General features: G+C 37.1%; 3 protein-coding genes and 1 non-coding gene across 5 annotated transcripts; 3 read left to right on the top strand and 1 right to left on the bottom strand.

The window, feature by feature from the left end:
• Positions 1 to 398: 398 nt before the first annotated feature.
• LOC122300871 (1-phosphatidylinositol-3-phosphate 5-kinase FAB1B-like) lies at positions 399 to 11,423 on the bottom strand. The gene is made up of 12 exons (XM_043111809.1): positions 10,934 to 11,423; positions 9,546 to 10,595; positions 8,283 to 9,026; positions 7,340 to 7,493; positions 6,892 to 7,236; positions 5,814 to 6,641; positions 5,364 to 5,695; positions 4,835 to 4,958; positions 4,578 to 4,748; positions 2,571 to 4,067; positions 1,203 to 1,469; positions 399 to 1,016 (listed from the first exon to the last, which is right to left on the bottom strand). The coding sequence occupies exons 2-12, from the start codon at positions 10,160 to 10,162 to the stop codon at positions 693 to 695; spliced, it is 5,403 nt and encodes a 1,800-aa protein (XP_042967743.1). The 5' UTR covers positions 10,163 to 10,595; positions 10,934 to 11,423; the 3' UTR covers positions 399 to 692.
• On the top strand, positions 8,119 to 8,244 carry LOC122302087. The gene has a single exon (XR_006240333.1). It is a non-coding gene; the product is annotated as a U6atac minor spliceosomal RNA (small nuclear RNA).
• Positions 11,424 to 15,482: 4,059 nt separating the features above from the next.
• Positions 15,483 to 18,745, top strand: LOC122300872 (translation initiation factor eIF-2B subunit alpha). Its single transcript, XM_043111810.1, has 5 exons — positions 15,483 to 16,143; positions 17,183 to 17,335; positions 17,422 to 17,563; positions 18,034 to 18,275; positions 18,424 to 18,745. Exons 1-5 carry the CDS (start codon positions 15,679 to 15,681, stop codon positions 18,628 to 18,630), a joined length of 1,209 nt encoding a protein of 402 aa, XP_042967744.1. The 5' UTR covers positions 15,483 to 15,678; the 3' UTR covers positions 18,631 to 18,745.
• Positions 18,746 to 21,706: 2,961 nt separating this feature from the next.
• Positions 21,707 to 22,610, top strand: LOC122295201 (FCS-Like Zinc finger 17-like). Of its 2 annotated transcripts, none has more exons than XM_043104327.1 (2): positions 21,707 to 22,081; positions 22,224 to 22,610. In XM_043104327.1, the coding sequence occupies exons 1-2, from the start codon at positions 21,786 to 21,788 to the stop codon at positions 22,420 to 22,422; spliced, it is 495 nt and encodes a 164-aa protein (XP_042960261.1). In that variant the 5' UTR covers positions 21,707 to 21,785; the 3' UTR covers positions 22,423 to 22,610. The 2 variants fall into 2 exon arrangements, with proteins under 2 accessions (XP_042960261.1, XP_042960254.1); XM_043104320.1 differs by having other exon boundaries at positions 21,714 to 22,081; positions 22,203 to 22,610.
• Positions 22,611 to 22,859: the final 249 nt, after the last annotated feature.

The raw sequence follows: 22,859 nt of genomic DNA on the forward strand, positions 1-22,859 counted from the left end.
CATAGTTCTAAATATATGAGAAATATGTTCATCAGCAATGAAGTTTTCACAGAGCACGAAACAGAGGATAGGCCAACTATAGCTCTAGCCTACAACATCATGAATCCAAAGATGTTCTAGCTTTCGATACTAACACAGGTTCATAGAAATCTCCAACGCCGTATAAATTATTTTATCCGAGGCCAATGCTCGAAATCTTGAAAATGATGTTGGTGTAAGTGCACCAGAAACAATTTATGAACAAAATGAGCTCACAACGTGAAATAAAAGTAATTCTCTATTTCAAATAAGCAGAAGATATGATAAGTGGATCTCGGTGAAATATTTCTGGATGGATTTACATCAGGGAGAATTCGTGTTATTATAGAGGGAGAGGGGGACTGTGAATTACATTAAAATTCTGAGAATGAGATATGTATACACGTTGTAATTGCTAAATACATGAATAGGTTTTTTGTACAACGATTTCATGGAGAGGTCATCCAATATTATACCCCTGACAGAAATCTCCCCCGGTTCAAACGGCCTAGTTCTACATCTTCTAAAAAATAATTATGAATTTCTCGTTAAACCAAAAAAAGGAGCTATTAAAAAGAAAAACTTATGAAAGAGGGGAAAAAGAGCATGTGAGAGGAGTAATTCCAAATCACATGCTTGCTTAAGTTTACAAGCAGAAAGACTCGCAGTATCATTCAACCAATGTCCCCAGCTTGTGTGTTCTCTTCACATAATTCAGACTGGGATTTACTTGGGATAATAGATGGCGGGGACCATTGATCTGGGACCATCAAAAAATACGTAGTCATCGCTTTCCTGAACCTTTTCTTGTATTGCTTGGGGGAAATTACAGTTGGAGATTCGTTTTTTGGCCCGCCAAGGATGCCTGAAGCTTTCACCCATGTTTCGAGATGCTTATCCCATGTATACTGCCTCATGAAATCAATGATCCCAATAACTAACTCATGCTTCTCTTCATCCACCCCAACCAGTAAAGAATAATCCATTACATCGATTGACTGCAACACCACATATAAAAAGGATAAGGATATAATCTAATGATAGGCTGGGAGAACTTGTAGAGTACTCTTCATATTTTTGTGGCCAGTAAGGAATTTAAACAAGCTTAAATTTTTGGAAATGCATCATATTTCTAAGAGTAAAAGAAAAAATTATCTTAACATATATGGAGTTTAGAAACTTACTGCAAGAAATGAGGTATCGTTCCAAACAGCTCTCTCCAACAATCGCTTTGCTTTGTTTCCCACAAAAATAGGAGAAGTTGGCATTGCTTCGATCAAGTTCTGATCCAGCAGAACTTTGTTGCTACCACTACAATCAGGATTATACCGCGATCGAGAAGATCCTTTAAGATCATAAAGCCGTGTCAAGTTCCTACCAAACAGGAGATTCTCCATAACCAGAACATCCCTCTTTGATTCTTTCCCTCCTTTAATATGCTTAGATGTTACCTTCCAACATAAAGCAAAACAATAAAAAAAGGGGTAAGCCCCGGAGGATCTAATGTGTATAAGTTAGCAAAATAATGGGAAGTGCCAAATCCAAAGGTCCTTTACAGAAATAACGAAGCTCTTTCATTCAAAACCCTTAAGCAACAAGTATAGAAGCCTACTGAAATTAATTGATCAATATGATATTCAATGAGGAAAAGGAGAAACGAGAAAATGGCAGCTTATAGGTAGCTCTAAGCATCAGCTACTTATTTCAAGCTTCTTAGGTGTAAATCACTAGGATTTGCAGACAAAATATTGAGAGCACTCACCAATAAAGAGTGAATGTAACAGTTATCCACTCCGGAAAAAATAAAGAATGTAAGAGTTGTCCCACGAAGAAAAAAAGAAAAAGAAGCGTACACCCAAATGCTAGGCTCCAACTCAACCTATCTAGGACCTTTCTAAAGTATTTATTCTCAATAATAGACTTTATTCAGACAAAAAAAAAGGTTATCAACATATATACAACTGACCATGCATATGTGCATATTTTACTTTTGTCCTTAATGCATTTAGATAAAAAAGTAAATGTATTTAAAATATTAGCTCAATTCTATTTTCTTGTCAGAAAGAATTCAAATGACCTATGTATAATAGGTATAGCATGAGCATCTGATGTGCAAACCCATTACTATGAGTGGGGAACTGAGGAATGGTAGCCTTCCTCCTAAATCATCCTTCCATCTATTATGATTACGATGACTCTTAACATTCTTTGCTGGCCCGAGAATGGACAATGAATTATATACATTACATGACCAACAAAACAGGAATGATGTCATTCAAATTTATAACCAAACTCAAACAGGCCCCCAACAAATTCTCACATTTTTTTGTCCTTTTTGTACCAAACAAAGCTCCATTGTTTCAGTTGCCATGGCATTACCCTTACCCGTCTAGTAGACTTGTGCATCTATATAAAACAAGCTAACGCCTAGTTAAAATGATAATCATAGATAATATTACTGGCATTTAATTCATTACTAGACTTGACAAATTGCCAGGTTAAAAATGAGCACGATGATTTAGTACGACAAGCATGTGCAGCACAATAAGTACCTGATAGATCCCTAGAATCTTTGCCAGGCATGTTGGACTTCCTGTGCCAATTGATTCAGATAGGTACTTGAAGTACGCGGGGGCAAATTTTATGAACGATTCCAACTCCGTTTTTGTGACTTGTTTAATGATAAATCTATCATCCAATGTTTTTGCAAAGAATACATTGCTTTTGCCACCTTTGGCACCCCACTTTTTACAACGACTGAGAGACCTTATGAAATCAAGCTCAGAAGGACAACAGATCTTCCTCAAGGCTTCAAATCGCTTTGCAAAGTAACAAGTGACAGAATATTTCACCTTACCAAGTGGGCTATCATCTCCAAAAGAAACTCTGACATGCAATGCCTTTGTATATAAGAGTGGGTCTAGAACCAGGGAGGTACGAGATCCAGACAGAGATAGAAAGATATCATCTGAGGACCCAAGACTTCTATGATATTCAGAGCCCATGTCATCAGCAGAATGAAATGATTGGGAATTCACTGAATCAGAAAGTGGCAAGGAAGCCAAAAAATCCACACCATCTTTTGGTCTTTCACCCTCGTCACTCAATTGCAATTGACATTCTGGTGATGCTAGAGCATAAGATATAATACTTGTTGGTTCATCATCATACACAGGAATGACGGTATCATTAACACCTACAGGAAGAAACAGCCTAGCTCCACCCTGAAGTTCCAACTTCCTAAAGGATGAAATGTAGACTGGATTATACTCACTTAGTGCATCCAACTTTGGATCACTAGCTAAAAAGTTCTTGTTGAATGATCTGTAGAAGTTCAAGAAAGGCATTCGTAACCAGCTTACAGAGTCTTCTATGCCATCAGGGTTCTTGGTGGTCACTGCTGATGAAAGAAGGGAAACCTTAGTGTCATTTTGCTCTTCTGCTCGGTTCTCCAACTCAAATCCCTCCAACAGTTGAGGTGTGCTTAAAGCTTCTGCCACAGACATATCAGGAAGTGCATTGGTATTATCCATGGGTATTGCAATTCCAGTGTGATTTTCACCCGTCCATGCAGCATCAAGGGTATCTGACAGATTTGCCATGATAGGGAACTCACCTTCAGAGAGGGCCCTACGAACATTTACGTTTGATTTCAAAGGGCCTGATTGATCCTGATCCATGAATTTTTCTTGAACTACATCAGACTGATTGGTGTCACTACCATATCCTCCCCTCTGCTCAGGGCTTTTATCAAGATTTGAGTCCATAGGAAGAGAGGCACAACTATGAAAGGCTTTCTCAGGCTTGTTGGTCACATTCATTTCCATAAGGTTATCATTATTACCAAGGAGTTTCTCCACTTCTTCTGAACTTGAGCTTCCCAATCCATCCTGAAGGTTGTTCGTACCCAAACTGGCTACATAAATCAGGCGATGGTCCCACATATAAGATTGAAAAAGTAACTGCCTCCGCAGTCGATTGATCTCAAAAATGTCAATAACAGGTTGTCCCTTTTTCATTTCCCTGTTCAAAGTCTTTTGGAGTGATTCCTAAGATCATATCAACATAAAAGTTAGAATCAAGTTATTTACAGGCAGCAAACAAACATTGCTCTTGATAGACATAGTCAAGATTTGACATTTTTATTATAGAAATTTCCAGTGTATTTTCTAACTTTTTCAAATTTCCCTTCTTGACCAGGATTAGATTCATGTGAACTCAAAAAGGAACCAACTCACACGGAAAAAAGGCACTTCTTGCAATCAAAAGATGTTTGCATATCTCATGTTACAGAAAATGGTCAAAAGTATAAATGCTTATTCCAAACATACAAATCATATGTCAATGATTTTTCTTCATTTCAATTATGATCAATGCTGAAAGTTAAGAGAAAACAGTTTGAATTAACAATTTCCATAGTGTCCATATTTAAGTGCCAAGTGGACATATAGAAGAGTCCATATTCAACCGCAGAGATAGTCTACATATCTGCATTGGAGTACAGCTTCCAACACATGGAACTAGTGTATGAAAAATTTGAAATTAACAAAGAACCTCACCTCAAATTCTGCCTTCTCCTTTTGTAACATTCCTTCCAGTTCTGCAATTCGCCGCCTTATTTCGGGGGCTTTCGTGCCACTTATAAGAGGCCCATCAGAAGATCTTTTCTCTGCTATTTGGCAAAGAGCATTTAGTACTTCAGAAAATAGAAGCTCAGCTCGATCAACCACCTGTCATAAAAAAGAACTATATCATCACATGCAGCTATATAATCTACATGTAATCTTCAAATATCCAAACTTAGCAATCATTGCACCTCTTTGGTTTCCTTTTGTATCCAGTCCTGATTTTCATAGTTGAAGTCCAGCTTGGATGGTGGAAGGTAGACAGAATGAACATCAATTGACGCATATCGAAAGCAAGCAACCATTTTGCCAAATCTGCACATGTAAAAAAGTGAGAGTAGCAAGAGAGATTGAACAGCATACATGAACTAACCATTATAATTTATTTCTTTCCACCCATCTATTAGTTAGGTCGGTATCTACTTCCTTGAATGGGCACAATACTGAAATCAAAGTTTCACTTTTCTGAAGATTCACCAAATAAATATGGCGACCCAGAAAGAGGGAATAAAAGAGGCTGAATCATTCAACTTGTTAAAATTAGTTACAAAGATCAATTCCAATCCAACCAATTGGATCTTTGTTCTGGAAATGTGGTGTGCAATAACTGTATTGATCAAATACCCAGCACAAGTACCATGTCTACTGTACTCTTCCACAAGAGAGACCACCATGTTGTGACCATATAACAAATAAATATAACTGATATGAAAAAATTACCCATAGAAACGAAGACAATCTCTATGTAAAGAATGGCCACAACTTGCTACCCTGCTTGCAGCTGCATGGTTTGAGAAACTGAGCTCCAGAAATTTCCCAAAAGATAAACCCCAGGCAGCATCAGACATCACTACTCTCCGAGTTGCTGGAGGAAATCCACTGGCTCTTGGACACCGCAGGCATCTGTGCCACATCCAGATCTTTCCTTCCTTCTCACCTGGTAAGAGAATTTCTGATAGCTTCTTAACAGATATGGTGAGTGTGCCCTGCCTATGAGTATAGCAGTGAACATGGGCTTCTGATGGCATTCCACAAGAACGACATTGGTAACTCTGACAAACATTTAAGCAACGTCAGTTTTTTTTGTTTTAAATGTATTGCAAGGTTTTGTACAAGGACATATGAGTATGTATGTATATATGTATCCACAGGCCAGAAGAGAGTACTCACCTGATCAAATAAATGGTCTCGAAGAAACCTACCAAGAGGTTTGTCAAAGCTGCCATAGTATTTGATTCGAAAGAGATGGGACCTTTCACAAACAGTCCCCTTCCAAATGCACCGGGATGATAAGGACACCAAAATGCTTTGGTGATCTGAAGGTGATGGAGGAAACTCTTCTTTTAAAGGCACGGGATCTTCTTTCAAAGGTCCTCGCTCTTGTAAATGGTCTTTACTATCTTCTTGCACGAATGATGTCTCTGAACTGGTGATAGTTATGGCATTCTGTCCCAAAGTCTCTAAGGTCCCAAAACCATTAGCACTGCAATGATTCTGCAAGACAATAGGGGTGTTGCTGGCTGCAGAAGTTTCCACTACCAGGGGTTCTTTAAAACGCATTCTATTTTTTTCCTCAAAGCTATAATAGGGAGAAAGTCTGTTAAGGTAAGAATCTGGAAATATATTTCCCGAAGAAGCGCAAGAGGAAAAAACTGTAGAATTTATCAGATCTGTAGTGGGCTCTATGGATTGAGAGGCCGGATCTGAAGAAGAGACACTGTAGGATCTTTGTGGTTCAACAATATGATGGGGTCCCAGTGACTTGCCATCCACAGAAAGGCTAAAACCAGGTATTGTTGAAATGGATCTCTGAATGCTTGACGATTTATCTGGAAGTGCAACGGTTATTGGAGAATTCAAAGGGAGTTCAGGCAGAGTGGCTCCTTCATCGGCAAGGAAAGAAGTCTCCAAAGCCAAGTGATACGCTGCAAAAATTCCATACTGAATCACATGCTTCACTTTCTTCAATTCATCCCCACCAGCACCTCTAAGTAAAATCTGAAAAAGAGCCAAAAGAATCAAATGAATACCCTGTGGCAGTTCTATCAAATCACTTTGCATGTACTAAACAAGGACTACAAGATTGCCCAAACAGCATGATACACAAACACAGCATGAAGAAAATTCATTTGGGCCATCATCCCTGTGGATGCAAATAATTTTTTTACAAGTATGCAAATAATTATTCCTTTCATAATCCATATTAAGCTGTATCTATGGCCAGTCTGAATTAAGTTTGAGGACTTACGGTACAACCCAGTGGCTTTGGGCACCCTTCAAAATACATCAGTGTCTTCACTGATTTTTTGCCACCCTGTCCAGCAGAACCATGATCTTCTAGAAACTTCTCCACATGAAATGCATCGCAGTAGCCCAACTTCTGTGATGAAAGATGATCAATTGAAGGCACTATTTGAGCACCTGTGCAGCGGGCTATGCGTTCCAAAAGTGGCCTCTTGATGTTGAGAACAAGTGATATGTCTTTGGCAAGAAGATACTCCTGCGCATGTCTAGAAACTGATTTCTCCACCAAAAGGACATCAGGGTGGTGGGCATCTATCTTTGCCACTGCCATCTTTAGATGGTCCATTTCCTGGAGAGGGATATAAAACACATAAGTAGAGGAAAAAAAATCGCCTTCACTAGAAGCCACTCAGCAACAAATTATCAGAAAACAGTAAACAGACAATAACAACCTGCTGCAACAAAGTATCAAAACTTGACAGGAGATTAGAAATCCGCTGGTACTCAAGAGCCCCCTCAAGGATCAATAATCGAGGTTTCTCGATTTTTGATGTCATTCGCCGGTGAGCCACATTTTTCTTACAAACAACTCCTTTGATCACCATACTACAGCAAAAGTAAGTTAATTAGAAAGAATAAATTATAGAGAATTATGGTATGAGAAAGTTTCTAGTTCACCAATAAAAAAACTACCAAAGATAATGTAGGGACTAAACATCTGGCCTGGTAGACATTACAACCCAAGACATGATTAGTGTTAATAGTATAGAATATGTTTCAGATTGGATTGGACACTATACAGTTATTTTTATGTTTCCTCCATGATTAGTGAGATATCTCTTGCTCTGTTATTTGTTGATACGGCTTTAATGGAAAACATACAATTGCTTCTCTTGTGATTTCTATTTTGTTACTTTATTATGTTGCTAGAACACTCTTTTACTCTGACTTCTCTCACGATTTATTAGTTGCTTAACCATATATGATTAGATAAGAAACTAAGTATTAGCATTCACACTTTAAGCAGTACATTCATTCTAAATTCATACACCTATAGCCTAAAATGATGGTTGGGCAGATGCATACCGCTCGAACAAGACTGTTCCATTACAAAAATAGACCATCTCAGTGATTACTTACTGAATGAGAAATCAAAATTTGTGAGTTCATGTCCAGTAATGTGAAAAGAGAAGCATGATCTATTTACAGTCATAAAATTACTAAGTCTTTTGTGTTTGTAGAAAGGAGAGACGGTTGGCATCTCCCCTGACAGGGATGGGAACAGCCTTTGGGCTTACCTGTTACCACACATACGGTTAAGGCTTCCCAACTATGGTGGATCTTATACCCAATTTTCAACTTATCAAAAAATAAATAAAAATACAAATCTTTTACCTCTCACAGCGACGCCCAGATGCTAGGCATTTTACTTTTACATATCCACCTGGATCCATCCCTCCACCTTTGCTCATATCTGGCTTTAAAAGTGTAGCAGCCTCCCAGGATAAAGAAGTTATGATCTCCAACCAACTCTCTTTGTCATCTTCATCACCTACGGGAAGGTTCTCAACCTGCAATAGCTGAGCTACCAATGCCCTAAAATGACCATCAACCACATTTTTCATAGCCTTCTTGTGCTCCTCACTTGACCTATCCCTATTGCGAGACTCTCCACTTCCAAAACTGCTCGAGGTGCGTAAATATCCCCACTCTCCTACAGCATCCCCATAATCATCATCCTCATCAAACAAACCTGCTTCCCTATCATCTTCTTCATCTTCTGGATCGGGGGGGAGCCAGAGAAGTCCATTGTTCTCAAAATCCATGGGTTCTGCTTCGACATGCTGTGCGGCATATATAGAGGAAGGTGCTTCACACTCATCACCGGTGTCATGTTCATCTTTTTTTCCTGACTGTGGATTTCCTTCCAAACCCTGTGAGTCAAAGCTGTGATGCAATGGAGAGCTGTTTAAACTTTTTGTATTGTTGTGTTCTCCATCGGGATGGAACTTGTGTGATCGATCATCATTGCTCAGATCATCAAAGTCAGCTTGATCATAGTAATCGTTGACTTGAGGAAAATGCCTTGCGTCAGAATCTGACCGATATACATTGTACTCATCATCATCATCATCACTCCTGACCCCACAGAAAAAGCAAGCAATGAGTAACTGGTTATAATAAGAAAAAATCTACTCTTATGTTTTCATATAACACTTGCCAATACAATTTAAATGCAGTAATGCTAGTGCATTAGCTTTACGAAATGACATTTCAAGAAATCAACTCTTATCCTCTTAACATAAATAGAACTTGCACACCCTTCTCACTGGTTGACAGAATATAGGCTATCAGTTTTCCATGTTAAAGCATATTAACAACCATGTAGTAATTGTTATGTTATGCACAACTTAGTCGAGTATTAATATATCCTTGACTCAACATCTATCATACATTAAAAAATAAAGAAAAGAAAGATCTGTAAAATCAGCGTGTAAAAACGGCTTCATGCACATAAAATGTCATAGCGTGAATCCAAGAGAAATAATAACAGGAGAGATGTGGAGCGTGCTAAAATTCAAAAGAACTCAATGAAAGGCACTGAAAATGTCCAGTTGCAAATCCAAAAGAACTCAATGACAGGAGAGACAATCAAACCTGTGCACTGAAAATTCATACTGGTTTGGATTCCCCACATCTGAAACAATGTCATTGCTCCTTCCTGACGCTATCTCACCTCGCCTGTCCAAGCTTGATTCCATTGAAGATGATTGCCGTGGGCTGAGACCTGAACTGTGTTGAACTCGCTGGTAAGGATCAACTGGGTACGGCATTGAACCAAGTGTAATGATACTACTGTCAGCAGTGCCACTAGATTTAGTGCTGGCCAAACTTGTCGCTGATGGTGAAGTACTAAGATCCAGGTTGGAAACCTGGATCCCATTATCAGGGGTAGGTATGCCCTGCACCCATTGCTTGAAACAATAATTACACACGCGTATCCTCTCCCGCTCTTCCTGGGCAGTCGTTGGGTCAACACCAGATGGGACAGGAACTGAATTTGAAGTACACCTGGCGCAGAAAACTCGACCGCAATGACGACAATGGTGTCTACGGTTGAAAACGGTGAACTGAGAATCACACTCGTAGCAAACCCTACAGCTATGATCGGGCATCCAAAAATCCCTCGACACATTAGCTGGCTCGGATCGCCAAGGGATCCACGATTTCACGATGCCAACCAAATCAGAAAATGTCTTGTCGGGGGAGTCCATTGACCCACAATCCTACTGCCTTGTTCATTATGATATGCTCATTTGCCACCCTTAACAAATCATATAGCAATTCTACAAATTAACCAAAACTGGAGAATAAAAAATCCAACTCAGAGTATCTCTGCCCCAGTACAGAAAGACCGTCGAACACCACAATCCAATTGATGAACAGTTCTCAGCAATCTATGGCAGCCTTAAGCAGCTCTTGCTTCTCCATCTCATATTCTCAACCCAACATAAAGCCTCCTCCTTTTATCTAAACCCTGCCACCTTGTCATCGTCTGAACCAGAAACCCTACTTCTCAAACAATTCAGCTTCTGATCAGAATATAAAAAATAAAAATCTTAAGTCCTGATGCCGCTTCCATGTAGATTCATAAACCAAAGACTAACCAGCTCATTCTGCCCAAAAGAAAAATAAACGACCCAGGTCCTGAAATCAATGCACGCAAAGAGACAGGAAATGCGTTAAATTAAAGAAACCCCAAAAAAGCTCGTAAACGGTACAAAACTTTCTCGGCCACAACGCGAGTGAGATTCAAACACGCTTCTTTGGGTGACCTAACTCAAACTTGTCTTTCTTCCTTCGCACCCACGCGTACCCAGCAATTCCCCAATCCAAACCGACCCCAATATCCGAAAGAAACTCAATAATTCATATAAATGGTAGTCTTGAGCTTACGTTGATACGATCTAATGAGATTCTCCCAGTGAAAGAAGAAGAATTTGAAAAGGGGATATGCAGAATTCTGATCGGAAATAGGAATTTACCTCTTGAAGATAAAATTTTATCACAATCAGATAATATCCAAGTGAGATACGAAAGCGCGCACCACCTAGACTTCAAGCACGTGAACAGAAAACCGTGACGCAGGCGAAAGTACTCAGAGAAAGGAGGGTAGGTGGAAAAACTGAGAAAAACCCACCACCCAGAAAGCGATTTCCCTTGCCGAATCGGAATATCAAACGCTTGAATCTCCGATCTTTATGGTCTTTCACCCAATATTTTACACAGAGAAGCAGAATTCCGAAATTTTTTTAAGGCGAATGGGGAGTAATGGCAAATGAACGAGGAAGACCTCTGCTATCTGATCTCTTCAAAATCCCGTTCATGCATTGAAGAAAACAAACGATCAGATAAGGTTTATATCAAAATCTTTGTTCTTTTTCCACCATGAAAACGAGTTTTGAATTTTCTCTCTCCTAAGAATGAATTTCTTGCATCTGAGAATCTGGGTTTTTAATCTCCCCTTTTTCTTTTTTCTTTTTTCTTTTTTACTTTAATAGTTATTTTTCCCTGAGGCAGAGAAAGAGACACACTGCTAACGTGGTTGCATGAAACATATCTGATCTGAGGACAGTAAATAAATACAAAAATAAAAAGATAATCTTTTTTAAAAACAAAAAAAGGAAAAATAACAATGTTGCTTTTTTCCTTCTCTTTCTGCATTACTTTTTTCTGTGTGGTTAGGAACTTAGGAGACCTTACCCAGAAGACCTCGACGACGCCGTTTCACCGCTACCAATCACCAGTCACACACATCCAGTGTAAGCCGAATTCCTAAAATGCCCTCCCCATTTTTTTTCTTTTGTAATTAAAAATTGCTGGATTTAACATGGGTGGGGGGAGGGACAGAGATATTGCACGGGTAGATTTGACTTTCTTCTATTTTTATAAGTTTGGGCTCATTGGTCTTACGACCCAGCTCACTTTGACCAGACACGCACACACAGCTCCGAACCTCAAAAACCAAAACCGCGTGGGCTGCTTTGTTATGGTCAAATGACATTGATACTCTCAAGCTCCCCTCCCCCAACATATCTGGCCCTTTTTAAGGGAAAAAGGGTAAGGAAACTCCACAATTTTGGAAAACAAATTATAACTCAATCCATGACCTACCACCTCTTCAATATAACCAACTAATTGGCATTAGATATAATTTTATGATGTGTAAGTCTTGTACACTCTATTTATAAAAAAGAGTAATATTAGATACAAATCCTCAATAGACGAATTCCATGTAATCTCTTTATAAAAATGAAGGCTCTATTATAAAATAATAATTTTTTACACTTTTTCAAGGTATGGTCCACTTTTTTACAAAACCATATGCGGAATTTATCTATTTAAAACTTGTATAAATTATTTCTCTTTAAAAAAATAAATAAATATGTGACATATATGAACAATTATTTTTCTTACCTATTAAATACAATATATATATATATATATATATTAAAAACCCAATAATCATAATCATGAAAAATGATAAATACAAATTTGTTTTATAGACCGAGAGACTTTTTTATAAAATAATATCTCTGATTTAAAACAAAATTATTTATAAATTATAAAAAGAGTTATGTCTCTGTCATTACTCTTAAATTATATATTATATTTTAATTTCATACAAGAGTTTTAAAATTATATTAACGTCTTTGTTTGTTTTTAGAAATTAGATGAGTTGAGATTAAAGTTAAAAGTTAAATAAAATATTATTATAATATATTTTTTTAATATTATTTTGTTATTAAAATTTTAAAATTTTAAATTGTTTATTTTATTTTATATAAAAATTTAAAAAAATTGTAATAATTAGATATGGTTTGGTATTAAGATGAGAATTTTAAGTTTTAATATGAATGATTAAATTATATTTTAATATTATTATTGTTTTAGAATTTAAAAAAATTAAGAAAAAATTAAATTATTTATTATATTTTATATAAAAATTTTAAAAAATTAGAATGAAGAAATGAAAATTTTAACTTTTTGACTTTAACTTTGGACTCACTTTAATTAATGTACATGCATGACTCAATGGCATGATAAACATTTTATCCCCTCCAATCGTTGAATTTTTTTACACATTAAGTTTCAGTTGGATACGTTTTCGCAACCTTTTGGAAGAGTGTGTCGTTGGCATTTTAAAAAAGCCACGCGCATCATATAAGACTTTTCTTCCTTTGCAAATCGGCAAGAGTCATGAGACTCATGACCTACAATGGTGGTTGTCAAGACCACACGCCCTCCAAAATACTTGTTATTTTTATCTAATCTAATAATTATTTATTATATAATTAGTATGGATGCTTAGCACTCTTATCTATCGGTCGTATCATTCCAAATTATTATTTATATCCCAACTTTTAGTGACATAAATTAATATTTTAGAGTATTTAATAATTTTTTAGTAGTGTTACGTATATTTATAATTTTAGCTTCAAAACTCATTTTATTAGTTTTTTTTTTTATAAATTTAAATTTTGAATATCAAATTTCGTAATTTTTATCATATCAATAAGTGATATATGAGTAATTAAGTTTTTTTATAAATTTTTATTAAGTATAATTAGCATTTTTGATAACTTTGTAGCTATAGTAATGACATTTGTGTGAACAACTTTATTTAAGTATTTTGGACGAGTTATTTTAAAAGCAAATGAGTGATTGAGATTGTGGCTCAATGGTTTATGAGTTTGGCAGCGGGTACTACGTCTTGATATCAAATCCCATAATAGAAACTATTCAGAATTATTAGTGACTTGGTGACTCATGGATCATTAATACCCTCATGAGGCTGGAGTTAGGCTATGACTCAAGTCTGACTTGTAGGGAGCGTTTACTGTTCTTATCGTCTAGGCCCTCATGTTTGGCTTCTTAGCGAATTGGGTGTTACAATGATCATGTCCGGGTGGGAAAGTCATCTCTAATTGCCCCCTCCAACCTTTTTTTATCAAAGAAATGAGTGATTGAGATATTATATTTGTTCTAATTTGTGATGGTTTGTGATTTTTGATCTACATCCATATATAGAATTCTCATCTTATTTTATTCTCTAAGTATCTCCTTAAATAAAAAAATTAAAGGTGGATACTGTTTATCCTATTTGCCATATATAACTAATATTTTTACTTATTATTAGGAGCCCTCGTTTGAGACTTGGATAACCTCTGAGGGTGCAAATACAAAAATATCTCACATGCTCAACCGGAAAAATCAAAGGTTGATAATTTTATTTATTATAAAGAGTTCTCACTTCTCATCTCACGATAGGGAGACCTTGTTTGGCAATAGAGATGATAAAATCTTATCTAATATCAAAATTTTTCATAATTTTATTATCAAACATCATTAAAGCAAAATATTTTTTTCATTTCAAATTTTTTATTTAATTACTACGTAAAATATGTGTCCAACTACCGAGCATAATCAATTAACCTGCAAATCATGTATGGATGGCACTAGATGTTCATAATCACTCCAAAACCTAAATCAGTAATAAGTGATAGATAATAATTCAATAATGTAACAAAATGGAATGAGAGTTACCTGTTATCCATATATATAGATGTAGGAGTTTATTGAATCAACACCATAAATAGATTAGGTTCATGCAGCATGTAGCTGTGGAGCTTATCCCTAAATTATTGGAGTGATCTAACCACCGTATTATGGTTTATCCCTCATAGTAAAGAGCGTGGCCAATCGGTCTATTCAGATATTATCATTCAGGACTAGTAGGTTGTAATAGGCCTGGGCTTCGATTTAGGCCAGGTCAATATTGAACCATTCGCACTACAATCTTTCTAAACTTTGAAATAAAATAGAAAAACAATACAATTTTTTTAAATTTCAAGACAAAAGTAATATTAAGAAATAATATTCAAACAATTTTTTAACTTTATAATATTGTTGTTTCAACGAATAATGCTATATACCACACCACCATCTCACTTACATCTTATTATAATGTAATGCATTTATCATAATTTAATAATAAAGAAGCATATAATAAATGATTATTCAATTATAATAAATGTGTTACATCTTACTTAGTGAGATGCAAATGAGATGATGATATGGTGTATAGAATTTTTCTATTTCAATTTTCTTACTCTCATTTTTCAAAACTTGATATAAAACATCTTAATTTAAATTATTTCATTATTATTTATAGTATTCTTTTTTTATATTATCATTCAAACATGCCCTAAACATGACTCACAAAGTGTACCAATAGGATGAGCCAATTTCGGTCATCTTATGAGGCCTCATAAGATGTCCGCATACCGATAAAAAATATTAGATATGGTTCTCAAAATAAATTCGTATTCAATATATAATTATTACATATAAATATGTGAAACTTTCCCCGTTGATCATTGTGCCTGTCATGACAAAATTAGTAATTTCATAAATTAATTTTAAAAATATAATATTTTATGATAAAATAAAATAATAATAATGTCTGATCTAATCTATGATGTTGTTTGGAGAAAAGAATAAAATAAAATTAAAATTGTGGGAAGAAGATAATCAGCTTCGCTTTCTCTATTTATCCTAATCCTACGATGTTATATCGAACACGATGATTCAACAGATCGGAATCTACCAACACAGTCCCAGCGAATTCGGATTTTCTTTTTCTTTTTTCTCTTTTTCTTTTTTAGGTGATTTTCTGTCGTAAATATTCGTTTCCCGGGAAAGTGACACCCTCATATTACACGTATTAATGTGGCGGAGATCGGCCTCATTCATTCTCGACCAACGAATTCAACACGACGCCGCATCAACGTCAAAACCCGAAACCTTGTCTCTGTCTCCGCCTCAAACCGAGGCGTCGCACATGGCGGCCTCAGTCGAGCCATTCAACCAAAACCCTAACCCTAAGATCTCGGCCTATTACCAGACGAGGGCGGCCCACACCGGCGTCGTCACCCCGGACTGGCTAGCCCAGGCACAGGCTGCCGTTGGTCGCCAAACCGAGGACCTTCCCTCGCCGGAACCTGACCTCAAGGAGTCCGACTCCGGCAAGTCCTTCAGCGTCATCAAAGAGTTCGACAACTGGCGGAAGCAGCCCGATCTCGCCGAGGCTGTCGCCGCAATTCGGGCTTTGGCCGCCGTGATTAGGGTTAGCGAGGCCACCACCATGATGGAGCTCGAAATTGAGCTCAAGAAGGCCTCTGATTCTCTCAAAGTAAGCGTAATTCTTTATAATATATTTTAAATTAGAAGTGTATTAGATCAATTCTTTAAACGGAAAACATTATTACAAGTTTCTGTTACCACGTATATGTCCCATTCTAAATTAACTTTGTTGAAAGACTTACATGTTTGTTGTCTGTCACGTTTATTCTCCTAGCGTTCATTGTGGTGCATTATTTTGAGTTTTCACGATCTTAGGTCTCTTAGTGCTATGCTAGAAGATTTTACACGGCAACACCGTGAATTGGCTTGAATTATAAGTTTGGTGTCTGGGAAGTTATAGTGACGCCACAGAATTTGTGAAAAAAAAAAGGATTCATATAATTGGAGTGAACACTTTGTTTGTGGCCTTACGATGTTTCTCTGGGAGTTTCTCATGTTATATAGCACGTCGGTGAGTAAGAAATGGGTTGCAGTTGATGTCTTTCTGGAAGAAGCCCTTGAGAATTGGTATTGGGGTTTTTGACCAGTCTAAATTGCAGGTCGTTGAGTTTGAGAGAGTGCATTCATGTACAAATTTCAGGTATCGTGAATGTGTTGGTTTAGTCTTTGTGTTTATTAGTTGAAATGTTTATGCCAAATAATTCATGTAGAATGAGCTGCTTATAGATTATAACTGTACATTATAGTTTAAACTTGTGGACATCAAGTGATTTAAAAATGTAGTTAGGCGAGGATATTTGCTAAAGTTGTTGCACAGCCCCCTGGCAGGCAGATTTTGATGAATGCGAAAGTTCAACACGGTAAAAAATTGGAAACAAAAAGAAAGAGGAGAGATATCTGAAACAGATGTTTCTTTTTAACAGAAGTTTCAAGCAAACGATATTGCAAAAATACCTATAAAAGAAACAATATTGTAAAAATAATGGTTCAGCCATCTGGAATTGTAATATGTGTTTGTGACAAAGTTGGGGCAGTGTGGGAGAGAAGAGTAGTGTCATTGTCTGCTATGTGGGTGGTCCACTAAAACTGTTCACCTATATATAGATTATATTGCCAATTAATATGTTTAACCTGTATCTGCTGTCCAGTCATGGGACACGACCTCCATCTCCTTGACGGCAGGCTGTGATCTGTTCATGCGCTATGTAACTAGAACTTCAGCTCTAGAATACGAGGACTTCAATTCAGCTAGGTCTCGCTTGATTGAACGTGCAGAGAAGTTTGGTGAGATATCTTATAAGGTAACTAAGCTAATAACGACTATCTGGTGTTTTGCGATGGTGTTGTGAAGCCCCTATTAGCACAACTAATTGTCTTAATGTTGCAGGCACGCAGGATAATTGCAATGCTTAGTCAGGATTTTATTTTTGATGGTTGTACCATTTTGGTGCACGGTTTTTCTAGAGTTGTGTTGGAAGTGCTGAAGACAGCTGCTCAGAATAAGAAACTCTTCCGGGTTCTATGCACAGGTTTTGTTTTGTCAACACCCTCTTTTTGCATTGGAGTAGGATTAAATCAAAATTAGCACCCTTTCTACCGGCAGCACTAGATATTTGGGATCTTGTTTATTTGGTATATGAGCCTTTACCTCTTACATCTTCAAGAGCCTAGGTTGCAAATAAGCGAGGTTGCAAGAAATAGCATTCTTTTTGGTGCATAACTTGATCAATATCATCTGTCATCAAAAGTGGTCCAAGTGGATGATTTCCGAGTAGTTATATGCCTGTCCATTGAGTATGGTTCCCTGCTCCAGTAACATGTACTGGGGGTTCTAGCCTTACATCTGCATATCATTTAGTAACTCATGATGATACTATTCTTGCATGAATGAGTGAGCGGTGTCTGCATCTATTAAGACTTTCCATATTGTGTCGTGATGATTTTCCATATTTTATCATTTCTTACCACCAAATTCAAATTTGCATGCTGTAAAATGCAGAGGGAAGACCGGATAGAACAGGTTTACGATTATCTAATGAGCTGGCCAAGCTTGATGTTCCTGTGAAGCTTCTAATTGACTCTGCAGTGGCCTATAGTATGGATGAGATCGATATGGTATTTGTTGGGGCAGATGGGGTGGTTGAGAGTGGGGGTATTATTAATATGATGGGAACGTACCAAATTGCACTGGTAGCACACAGCATGAACAAACCAGTTTATGTGGCTGCTGAAAGCTACAAGGTATGCCAAAATTTGTTCTTTATGGTATCAAAAACTGCATGATGAAATGGAGCAATTCACTTTGTTGCATGTATCACATTTTTTTAAACATGGTGTCTTTTCTTACAAGAATTATACCAGATTGATAATTTGATACGACTCTTTGCAGTTTGCTCGCCTTTACCCTTTGGACCAGAAAGACATGGCCCCTGCTTTACGTCCCATTGATTTTGGGGTGCCTATCCCCTCCAAGGTTGAGGTCGAAACGTCTGCTCGGGATTATACGCCTCCTCAATATCTTACGTTACTCTTCACAGATTTGGGTGTCCTCAGTCCGTCTGTGGTCAGTGATGAGCTCATCCAGCTCTACTTATAGGGGCATGTTATGGTTACAATTTTGTCTCATTTACCGTTTTCCAGATCATGATGTAAGAATGCTTTGTGCCATGGAGATATTCTGGACTCAATGAATGAATGTTAAGTTTGGTTAAGCATTGGTGGATTTTTCTCTGCACTTGGTATAAATGGTCAGGCACGCATACGTGCACATGTGCACACGGGCATGTATTCCTTTGTGCATGCCTGTGCATCAGGTGCGAACTTTTTGTTTTTTTGCAGCGTATTCTTTTTGTGGTGGGCTCCACTATACTGTTCTGTTTTCGTAATTTGGAATTGATGCTTTTGTTGCTGGGGTCCTTATTCGCTTTTGTTCTGGGTATTGGACTCCAATAAGCTTACTCAGCATGCCCTTGGTTGATATTGAGAGCCTTAACAGCATTTAGAATTTTTGAGAACAGAACTACTAGATACAGTCGCAAGATACAAGCGGCGTGTAAACGACCATACGAAAAGAATAAAAAAAATAAAAACAGACAAGCGGGGCTAGACTCAGAGGACGATGAGAAGCCTGCGCTAGAGTTAGACTCAGAGGAGCTTGAGGTTGAATTGAATAGCACAAAGCTGTGAATGCTCTGCCTCTCCATCCAATTTTCGATGATGACCGATCGACGAAGATTCTTGACCTCCTTGTCCTTTTCAACCTTCCTCAACCTTATTAGAAAACCCATTCCCGAGCTGTGAAGGCCACATAAAAGTTGCTTAGCTGATGAGAGAGAGAGGGAGGAACAGGAAGTTGGCCTCTACCACTTTGATCCTTCTCCAGATCTTTCACACATAAAATAAAAAACAGCTGCTAACCTGAAACACGTGGAAGTGGAAAGCTAACTTGAAACAGTGCATAAAAAGCCATAGGAACTGGTGGAAGGAGATATAATGGTAGAAGGTGGTGGCACGGTAGAGGGAGATGAATCCAGAGATGGCGCTTTGCTTGCCATCTAGATCTCTCGTATTTCGAAATCGTTCATGAATTCACAAAATCCACTTAATTCTCACTCAAATGCTAAACTGTAATCCAACCTCAGCGATTAATTTCCAATCTTACACCAAACCTGAGTTTCATAACTTGAAGAAATTTTCAAATCACCAAACTTTTACCAACCAGACCCCAAAGACCATGCACTCTCCACTCTCAGCTCATAAACCTTGTCCACTGCAAAACCAACATGCCTGCCTAGGTTTTGAGCACAAGTCTGATTACTAATCACTTCTAAAAGCAAAACCAGATGGCCTATTACTTCCAAAAGTTGGGCGGGAAGGGAGAGAGAAGTTGGGGGGGGGGGAAGGGAGAGAGAAAAGTTGGGCGGGTGGGATAACAAAGGAGAGAGGAGGAAGAATTTAAAAAAATATATTATTAAAAGACATTTCTCCCATTTTTTTAATAATATTAATAATATTATTAAAAAAATATTATTAAAAGTTGCGTGTCGATTGTATCCGCCGCTTGTAAAAGACATTTCTCTTTTCGAAATTCAAACCTTGTCAGCGTTTAGAATTTTGGGATGCCATGCCCCTTGATATGAGAGCCTGTAAAAATATACAAACTCGAATACTTCCCTTCTGTTGTCAGTGTAACAAAACTTGATAAAAAATGACGATGGCCCTTCTTTTATAGGCCTCATTTTTATGGAGATTTTGCTGGGTTTCATGCATACCATGGTTGTGGGCCATCTTCTGGCTTGCTTCCAAATTACATGGGCCTTAATTTTTGCCCCACGCAGTCTACTACATACCGTCACTTAACATGCTCTCTATTGGGGTTAGTCAGTCAACTATTACAAGGCTTACGGGGCTTGCAAATTTCAATTTGTCTAATTAATTCGAAAAAAAATTTGAAAAAAATAACTTTTTATGTAAATTTCAGATTTATTTACTTTTTTTTTTTTTTAAAAGAGTACGGGATGATTACAAACTCCAAGACTGTATATCATTTCTCTATAAAATAATAAAAATGTGCACGGTTTTTAAAAATATATAAAAAAAAACTTAATTTGAAGCTCTTTTCCTATCCAATTTTGTTTATAAACTTATATTAATTACAACAAGTTATCATAAAATTACTACAAATATAAAGAGGTTATATAAAGTAAATTTATAAACTGATGTAATTTTATGAAATTCGTTAAATCTGCTTTATAATAAAAATAACTTTCAATTTGATATACCATATTAAGTCATACCAATTTATGAATTTATTTGTGTGTAATTTATTTTTAGTTAAAGTATTTTCCTATCATAAATTCCGAGATTTTTATTTGTGGCGCCACCCATTGAATAATTTGAGATCGTCGGCAATTTGATTTAATTGGGGAATGCTTGCCACTCAGCAGTCACACGTGGTTCCCGTTGATAACTTGATGTGCGACTGCTCATTTGATTTCAGCCTCCATCAGAATCGTTAAAGACTTATCCATCCAATTAAATCAAATTTATTCGTTTCTGGGTCCTATATTTTCTTTTTCGTATAAACTTAATTAAAAACCATTTAATTCATAAATCGGTCTTAGATTTTTGATCCGGACCGTATAAAATCAATGCTGGATGCAAGTATATTTTGTTTTATTTTTCTTAATAGGACCCCATGTTTCCTAAGGGATGCAAGAGGTCCCAAATTGCATTACTTTTTCTCGAACAACACATGAAATGTTTTTTCACACTATCCATAATAGCACAGGTGTGATGAATCTAAGATTATTAATGGGGGTGGTCTCTGTCCCACTGTCCTTTTCCCCCTGTCCTTTAACTAGATTTAAGTGCAAGACAATCTATATATATATATATATATATATGCCATTCGCATCATTTCACGTTTCTCGTGAAACTTTAGACCTAAGAAAATGTTCTGCCTTTTGGTGGGTCCAAACAAAACAAAACAAAAAAACCTAAAAAATGTCGAACTATGTTATCCTTGGTAAAGAGAATGCAGTGCTGAACTCGGCCGGTAAAGATTCTAATATAGAACAATCAGAGGCAAAATGGGAGTACGTGAGAAACTGAATAACAATAGTAAAGGAAAACATGTTATTTTCACCTTTTGACATTATTGTGAACTGTGTACAAAAGTGCCTTTAAATATCTCCCTCTTCTTCGCTTCACTAGAACTCTCATCAAATACCTCTTTCTCTGTTCATAAAAATGATTCCAAGGTTCAGGATCAGTCCTTTCAAGTTGGAGGATAAACAGATCAATGGGGAGAGCATAAAAAATAAGTGCTCAGAAAATATTTCATTAGCTGTTGGGTTGCAAATCCTTGTACAGATTTCACATGGTGAATCCAATGTTCTTGTGAAATCCGCATCGAAAAGTCAATTACCAACATCTCAAGCGCGTGATCATGTTCATACCAAATCTCCTGAATATTCTTGCTTTCTGAAAACATGTCAGTTGTGCAGCAAGAAATTAAGCCCTCATAAAGATGTATACATGTACAGGTAAACTCATCATCTACGTTAACTGATGGAAGTTCATTGCTTTTCCTAGAAGATCGTAACTTTTGAAATCGAGAAATCGCTTGGCTTGTGATCGTGGGCGTTTAATATTACGCTAATGCAGGGGTGACCAAGGGTTTTGCAGTGTAGATTGCCGCGACAGACAAATAGTTCTGGATGAAATGAGAGAAGTAGAGACTTCTACTAAGCAAATGCTATCACCTTATGGGCATCGTTGCAACAGTGGCCGACGGGAGACTCAAATCCTCCTGCAGGAATTCCGTCAGCGACATGAGCGTAGGCCGCGGATCCGTTGTCAAGCAAATTGGGCAATAGTTTCATAGCCTCATTGCTCATATGTACACTCTTTTTTACTATCGTTTTCAGGTGCAGATCGGAAGCAATGTACAGAATGTGTTGCCGAATGGAGTGGGAGTTTCTATAAGAATATCTGTTGTTAATATTTTTGCCATACTTGATGTATAAATTATAAAATAAGTAGAAAGATTTTCACTCAAAAATAACAGAAAAATAGAGAAAATCAGTGCTTTTGTTTCCCTTTGGATTGCAGGATAAGCATCATTTATCCTTTTTGCCTGTCGCTTTCTTTCTTTGTCTGTTACCATAAGCCCATAGCAAGTGGGCCGGCTTGAAAGATACAACCATGCTTTCTTTCCTAATTTTCCAGCATTATCAATGCTTTGATGTTTTCAGCACCAGCAGCTTCGTCTAGTTAGGCAAGGGAAGTAGTTTTATATCATTCTTTCGTAGTTGGCAGAAA

Source organism: Carya illinoinensis, chromosome 2, assembly GCF_018687715.1.
Source record: "Carya illinoinensis cultivar Pawnee chromosome 2, C.illinoinensisPawnee_v1, whole genome shotgun sequence".
NCBI lineage: Eukaryota > Viridiplantae > Streptophyta > Magnoliopsida > Fagales > Juglandaceae > Carya > Carya illinoinensis.